General features: G+C 31.9%; 1 protein-coding gene across 1 annotated transcript in view; it reads right to left on the minus strand.

The window, feature by feature from the left end:
• The window catches only part of LOC132185534 (disease resistance protein RPV1-like), a 7,737-nt gene extending 3,067 nt beyond the window's left edge, over positions 1 to 4,670 (minus strand). The window contains exons 1-4 of the mRNA XM_059599298.1: positions 4,109 to 4,670; positions 2,870 to 3,977; positions 822 to 1,097; positions 4 to 728 (exon numbers count right to left, since the gene is read on the minus strand). Coding sequence (XP_059455281.1) covers positions 4 to 728; positions 822 to 1,097; positions 2,870 to 3,977; positions 4,109 to 4,608 — 2,609 coding nt within the window. The 5' untranslated portion in view covers positions 4,609 to 4,670. The remainder of the gene's footprint in view (positions 1 to 3; positions 729 to 821; positions 1,098 to 2,869; positions 3,978 to 4,108) is intronic.
• Between the last annotated feature and the right edge of the window lie 3,766 nt (positions 4,671 to 8,436).

Here is an 8,436-nt window from a genome sequence, read left to right on the forward strand (position 1 = left end):
AGCTCTTCCAATTTGACAAATTTGTTGAACCATATAGGAAGGCTAACAATAGGGCTACCGCTTAGATCTAGAAATTCCAAACTATTGAAAGAGCATTCAAGTTGAAACTTTTGTTCCACTGGTTGCAGTGCCGAAGATGCTGTTCCAACCCCCATAGGCTCTGGTGGATCCTCCGTATTAAACAATTGAGATTTTATACTTCCTTCTAAAAATATTTCCAATGACACGCACCCGCTAGCTCTAACTTTTTCTACATTTGGTGGAAGTCCTAGAATTTCTCGAAGTTGCTCGCAATCTTCCAAAAAAAGCAACTTCAATCCAACAAAACTTTCGATACATCGAGGAAGGGTAACAATACTACTCCCTGATAGATCTAAATGGTACAACGTGGACATGGAGCCCCAATCAAGTGCCCTTAAGGAATCACAACAGTAAATATCCTCTAAACATTCTATTTTAGGAAAGCTCTTAAGCATTGAAAATTTCCAAAAACTGATTTTCTCTAGAGATCTAGACTTGAAGCTTTTCGGGAAACTTCTAAGATTAGAGCAAAATTGAATGATCAACACGTTGAGCTTATTAAGTGATCCAACAGAATGATGAACCTCAACTAGATTTTTGCAATTATCAAGATCCAACGACTCTAAATTTGGGATCCTTGAAACATCAGGGATTTTTTCAAGGAAAACACAGTTATAGAATTTCATAGTCGTCAAGTTTTGGAATTGCTGTCAATAAAAAAAATGAAATAAATTAGTTTGAACTTTGAAAGAAATTTACAACAAAAATTTAAAATACAAATATTAAAATAAAAATTTTACCTGAACTCCGTCCAATATCTTGATGCGACTATGAGCCATTCCTAAAATCACAAGGTACTTTCCACGAAAATTGGGTGGAAAATATTCTCCGGGATATCCTTCCCAATCTATCAGTCTTAACTGATTAGAAAGAAAATTAGGCTCTCCAGAAAGACATGCATCACGACATATAAATAGTCTGAGGCTTGTCATCTTCTCAAAGGCTGTGGGACTCAAGTCTATCGGCTGGCTTAGTTTAGGCAAATCTATCAATATGCCTTCAACTTTGTTTGTTCCCTAGCAAGACAATGTATAGATAAGTGTACCAACAAAATCATAACACAAAGAGACTCGCTAGAACAATAATTCTTGTCATGATAAAATTTCTATATCTATTTTATATAAATATATAGATATATGCATTTATTGCTTCGTAAAAAGAAAGAAGGTGATAATCCATCTGCTTTGTCTTCGTATATTGCCTTTTCTTTTTCTTTTGTAATATTATTGGTCAAGTTTCATTTACTTGTTATTGTACAATGAATAACAAATCATTGAGAGAGGCACCCCATTTGGTAAAGTTATAAAAATGATTTTCGGCTAAAAAAAAAAAAAAAAAAAATTGAGAATTAATTTGGTGGCCCGGTGGGGGTCACGTTTTTAAAAATTTTTGTATTTGGGGTTCATAATTAATGAAAATTGGTTTGATAATTTTCAATTTTAAAAAATAACTGAGATATATTTTTACAAAATAAAACGAAAAATTAATTAATTTTTTTTTTTTAAATGTTGCTCCACGGTGGCAGGCTACCACCGCAGTGTTTATCTGGCAGCAGCATGGTGCCAGTGTTTTAGAATTGAAATTTTTTCGAAAAATTTACCAAATAATTAAGCTAGTAGTAGAGGGCATATTTAGTAAAGTTTTCGAAAGTTGTGTTTTGAATTTAGATTTTTTAAAAGAGTTTTTTAACACAATAAAATTGAGAAATGTTGTATCTATCGATTGTCCACGAATAGAAATTTGTTCATTCATAATTAAAAATATTATAAAAACCAAAAATGAAAAAGAGTTTTCAAAACAAGAAAAAATTAAACAAAAAAGTGAAAAGCCAAAAAAAAAAAAACTCCACGAGTGGCCGGCATTCATCCATTCATTGAAGTGGGGAGGTGCGAGTGACACGGAGGGGTGGGTCTGATCAATTCCTTTCATAAATAATAAGATCGATCACCGGCCTCCGCACTTGAAAATGTGCGCATGTGTTTTCAACAAATAAAAATTGATTTGGAAACTTTTTGAGAAGTTTTTTGAAAAACTAAAATTTGAAAAATATTTATTTTTTATTTATTTTAAAAAAAAAACATAAATAATAAGAACAGCCTCCATGCATGCCTGAGAAAGTGATCATGCCTTTTCAAAACATTCGATTACGAAGGTGTAAGATGTTTTCTAAAATAAAATTGTATTTTATGTTTTGTAAATATTTTGTGGTCTGTTTTTATAAAGAAGTTCATTATAATCTTTAAATTTTCTAATTAGAAATTAGTTTTATTTTATTTTTTATTTTTTAAATCTCGATGTGATTAACCACCTCATATGTTCTCCTTCTATTATGAGCATCACTAATATTATTTACGTACATATTCAACCCTTCAAGTAAAATTGTTATTTTGTAAAATCTCATGAAGAGAGGTCGTGGTCGTGATAAATTAATTATCTTGTTATTTGAAAACAATTTTACAAATGGTTTTACAAAAACACAGCCTTAGGCCAATTAAACAGTCGTACCATATTGTAGTCCTGGTGTAATTTTAAATTGGTTTTGAACTTCTTTTTTTTTTTTTTTTTTTCAGATGAGGGAAAGGGAAAAGGGAAGGTTTTGAACTTAAATTGATTCTACTTATTTGATTCTTGTCCGTAGCATATATGTATCAACACACAGATATTTGCATGCAAGTTCTTTTAAGCATTTCTTTTAAGCAAAAATAAATAAATAAATGAATACTAGTGGCTTAACTAATGAAAAATAAACAAATGTAAAATTAAAAGGTATTTTTAGCATAATTCTTACCATATCTCCTTCTAGGACATGCCGAACATCTTCATGAAACCACAATCTGCTACGCTTGCCAGGATTTTTGGGTGACTCTTGTCTAACAATTTCTCTACCCATTTCTTGCAGCAAGTCATGCATCTCCAATGATCCATTACAAGACTCAGTTATGAGACACTTTTCCTTTAGCTCATCGATACCAGTATTTGAGTGGAAACCACAACTGTCAAGCATTTCTCGAACATATTTTACATCCTCTCCTTTGTAGAAACAGGCTATGTCAAGAAAAATATTCTTCGCATTTTCTTCCAATCCATCAAAACTTGTTCTAAGTATTTTTTGGATATCACGGTTAGGAATTCTTCTGTACTCGTTCAATTTACTTTTCCAATACTTTATGTCTCTACCTTTTAGAGCAGAGCCTAGCACTGTTAAAGCTAGTGGCAATCCTCCACAATAACGTAGTGCATCTTCTGTGACTTCAACATAACCGTCATTAGGTTTGTCACTTTTGAAGGCATACCAACTAAACAGCTGAAGAGCTTCATACTGACCCAACTCTTTCACAGGGTAAATTGATACAACTCCATCATATGCACGAAGTAAATGTTTATTTCTTGTTGTTATGATGATTTTACTTCCTAAGCCAAACCAATTAGTTTTCTCAGCTAACATTTCTAATTGGACTAACTCATCCACATCATCAAGAACTAAAAGTATCCTTTTTAGGTAAAGCCTATTCTCTATCAAAGTAACTCCTTGATTAACATTGTCAACCATTTGACTTGAACCTCCTAAGATCTTTGATAAAAGTATATTTTGCAAACGGATCCGACCATCCTTTTGGCTGAAAGTTTCTCTAACATTTGTAAGAAAACAATTACCTTCAAACTGAGAAGCAATCGAGTTGTAGATGGCTGTGGCTAGAGTTGTCTTACCAATTCCACCAGTTCCAACGATTCCTACCATGCATGTACTGTCTTTCTTCTTTAGATCTAAAAGCAACATTACATCCTGTACACGAGACTCTATTCCAACTGGATACTTGGAAACTTGAAAGCATGTCTCTTTCACTAATATTGAATTCACCCGTTCAATGATTTCTTGAATAAAGTCATGCTCATTCCTACCAATACAAAATATGTAAAATTACATTTTCTGTCAATAATGACTAATTTTAAAATATGATCTTAATGTAAATGAAATTTTTAATGAGTTTAAAATTATTTATGATTAAAAAAAAAGGGTTAGAAATACCTGTCATTCTTTAAATCGTACCCAGACAAATTGGCCACTTGTGTTAGGGCTGACTTCCACCTTTGCACCTTCATTTGATCATCTTTGAATCTTTTTTCATGTTTGACAAATGCTTTTTCAAAACTATTTCTTTGATATCGTACTTCTGATGGATCTACCTTGTAAAACACAGGTAGAACAATTTGTCCCTTTGTTTCCTTACACTCAAGGATCGTTGCAAGTTCATCCAAGCACCATGAAGAAGATGCATAGTTTTGAGAGAGTACAATGACTGAAATTCTTGACTCTTCAATAGCTTTGAGAAGTGCCGGTGAAATGTTTTCTCCTCTTTCGAGGGCATTATCTATGTAGGTCTTGATGCACTTCTGATCCAAAGCTGCATATAGATGAGCAGTAAAATTGTTTCGAGTATCTTCGCCTCTAAAGCTCAAGAACACATCGTGAGCCCATTGACGGGTGACGGAAGAGGAGGAAGAGGAAGAATCTCCGATGAAGGCCATGGACGAAGTTGCAAGAGTACTAATTTACCGGAGAAAATTGAGCCGGGAATTGCAGAAGGGCGAGCAAAAGCAAGTTAATTAAGTAAATAGAAAAGTGGATGCCGCGTTGCATAATATGAAAGGAATCTAAGTTGGTCCCACGTACACGTGACGCGTCAATAGAAAAATGTGCAAAACTTCTCGGCAACTTCCTTTCTATCTACTGATCAAATGAAAAAAAATATGAAAAAAGAGACAAAACGTCAAAAAGCATCACGCGTTAAAAGTGATGTTAAAGTGGGTCCATTGTTTTAAAACAAGAAAATAATTGCACCCTAGTCCTTACCAGATTGAGGATTTAAATATTAGCCCTTACCGACAATTTTTTTTTTTTTTTTTTTTTTTTTCAAAAAAAAATTGTAAAAGTCATCAAAACCACCATATACTATCCGCTTCAGATCATATATTTATGGATAAATATACTTTGGCCGTGATTTTTTATTTTGCCTCCTAACATGACAATTGTGACATTAATGAATAGAATAGTTATTTTTATGGAGTAATACTTATTTTGTTTGGTTAGGATCTATTATTAAGAATATTTATTCTGTTGGGAATCACTAATCCCTTATACAAAAAAATAACTATTTCTCTAAAACAAATGAGAGGAATAGCTATTCATAACTTGTCAAAAAAACTAATTTTTTTCAAAAAGTTTATTTTAACCCTTAATTTTTTTTTTATTAAAAAAATAAAAAATAAAAAAACTAGAATTTCAAGGAGGTGGCTGGCAACCCCATCAATTCTAGGTTTTATATCTTTTTTTTTTTTTTAAAGAAGAGTACGGTTTTTGGTAATTTTGGTTTAACTCTTATTAGAATACATATATTATTACCAAACTAAGGAATAATAACTATTCAATTCCACTCTCCTCTATTCCTAGTAATAGCTATTCATTTTACTAATGGAATACTCAATCCGCAAACCAAATGAGCCCTAATTAGATACATTAAATTACCATTTTATTGTAATTAAGTCACTTTCCTATCATTCTTTCAAAAAAAATACCCCTATTTTATTTTTTTAAAAAATATTTAACTCAATCCGTATGCAACGAAATTGAGTGATTTTAGGTGTACATCTTACTTGTGTCCTACTAAGAATGATGTGGCTATTAAAATCATCATTGGACTTGTGATTGATCATTATTAAATTTTGATCAAATTGTGATTTTAATAGCCACATCATTCTTAGTAGGACATAAATAAGCCTTTTAAAATTACTCAACAAAATTACTATCACCTTTGGAAAAGAAAGATGAATGTAAAAAACGAAAAGACGGTATTGGTAAAAAAAAATTGATCATTCATACTGAAAATAATTAAACTAAATACGTGTTGAGTTGAGGACATGTGTTTTACTTGTATAGCAGTCTCGTAAAATACCGCTCAAACTCACCCAAAGATGACTAGTGATGTTTTTCCTTATTAGTCCCGAAATATTCAGAAACTTTTTTTATTTTTTATTTTGTTATTTTTTAAATTAAAAAATAAGACAAAAGTTGGCCCAAAATCAGACAAAATAGTTATGCCTTTAACATTTTCTATCAAAGCCGAAATAACTACATTTTTCTCTTATTTCGTTGGTGATATTTACAAGATAACAGTTTCCATTTTTTTAGAAAATTATGATAGATGAAAATAATACAAATATGGAGATAGTATCATATTTGAATGCATTCAAATCTGATCCTAAAATCAAATTTCCTAATATATGCCAACATAGAGAAGGAAATGGGGTTTAGAGTTGTCAAAATTTTCGTAATGTTATCTCTAAAGTAAAAAAATTTGCAATCTCAATATATCTTTTATCCTTTGACAAAAGGGGTGAAGGGTAGTGAGAATTGGGATAATTCTCGAATTAAATAGTTGATTTTTTTTTAAAGCTCAAGAACAATCGTAAGCCCATTGACCGTTGGAAGAGGAAGACGAAGACGAAGAAACTCCGTGGAAGGCCATCGTTGAGAGTGAATTGCAGAAGAAACAAAGCTAGCCAAGAATAGAGCAACTTCTTGGCAACTTCCTTAAAGCTGACGACGTAGTTATTGGAGGAGACCATCTTTTCAGGCCTTGCAGTGATGTACGTTGTTCACACAGGTGAGGCGTCAAAACAAAAAAGAGCAACTTCTTGGCAACTTCCTTAAAGCTGACGATGTAGTTACTGGAGGAGACATCTTTTCATGCTTTGCAGTAAATACTAGTGTTGTTGAAAGGGATCGCTCAACTAGGAATTAAATTGCCTCAAAACTATATTTACTTTTTGTGTCGAAAGTGGCATTCAGATCAATTCCTTTCATAAATAATAAGGTCGATCACCAGCCTCCGCACTTGAAAATGTGAGCATGTGTTTTCAACAAATATTTATTTTTTATTTTTTTTTAAAGAAAAAACATAAATAATAAGAACAGCCTCCATGCATGCCTGAGAAAGTGATCATGTGTTTTCAAAACATTCGATTACGAAGGTGTAAGATGTTTTCTAAAATAAAATTGTATTTTATGTTTTGTAAATATTTTGTGGTCTGGTTTTATAAAGAAGTTCATTATAATCTTTAAAATTTCTAATTAGAAATCAGTTTTATTTTATTTTTTATTTTGTAAATCTCGATGTGATTAACCTCATATATATGTTCTCCTTCTATTATGAGCATCACTAATATTTACGTACATATTCAACCCACATCTAACTAGCTTCAACTAAAATTGTTATTTTGTAAAATCTCAAGATAGGTCGTGATAAATTAATTATCTTGTTATTTGAAAACAATTTTACAAATGGTTTTACAAAAACACAGCCTTAGGCCAATTAAACAGTCGTACTATACTGTAGTCCTGTTGCAATTTTAAATTGGTTTTGAACTTTTTTTTTTTTAGTCAGATGAGGGAAAGGGAAAAGGGGAGGTTTTGAACTTAAATTGATTCTACTTATTGGATTCTTGTCCGTAGCATATATGTATCAACATACAGATATTTGCATGTAAGTACTTTTAAGCATTTGTTTTAAGCAAAAATAAATAAATAAATGACTGCTAGTGGCTTAACTAATGAAAAATAAACAAATATAAAATTAAAAGGCATTTTTAACATAATTCTTACCATATCTCCTTCTAGGACACGCCAAACATCTTCATGAAACCACAATCTGCTGTGCTTGCCAGGATTTTTGGGTGATTCTTGTCTAACAATTTCTCTACCAATTTCTTGCAGCAAGTCATGCATCACCAATGATACGTCCCAAGACTCAGTTATGAGACACTTCTCCTTTAGCTCTTTAATGCCACTATATGATATAAAACCAAAACTATCGAGCATTTTTTTGACATATTCTACATTCTCTCCTTTGAAGAAGCAAGCGATGTCAAGGAAAATACTCTTTGCATTTTCATCCAATCCATCAAAACTTATTTTAAGTTTATTTTGAATATCACTGTGAGGAATTATTTTGTACTCGTCCAGTTTACTTTTCCAATAAAGTATATCTCTACCTTTTAAAGTCGAGCCTAGCATCACTAAAGCTAGTGGCAATCCTCCAGCATAACGTACGACATCTTTTGTGACGTCCACATAACCATCATTAGGTATGTCTCTATCAAAGGCATGATAACTAAAGAGTTGAAGAGCTTTATTCCAATCCAATTCCTTCACCTCATAGGTTAAAACTTGACGCTTAGTTTGTAAATTTTTATCTCTTGTTGTTACGATGATTCTACTTCCTAAGGCAAATCAATCACCTTTTCCGACTAACTTTTCTAATTGAACTGACTTATCCACATCATAAAAAACTAAAAGTA

The sequence above is a fragment of the Corylus avellana genome, chromosome ca6 (genome assembly GCF_901000735.1).
Source record: "Corylus avellana chromosome ca6, CavTom2PMs-1.0".
Lineage (NCBI taxonomy): Eukaryota > Viridiplantae > Streptophyta > Magnoliopsida > Fagales > Betulaceae > Corylus > Corylus avellana.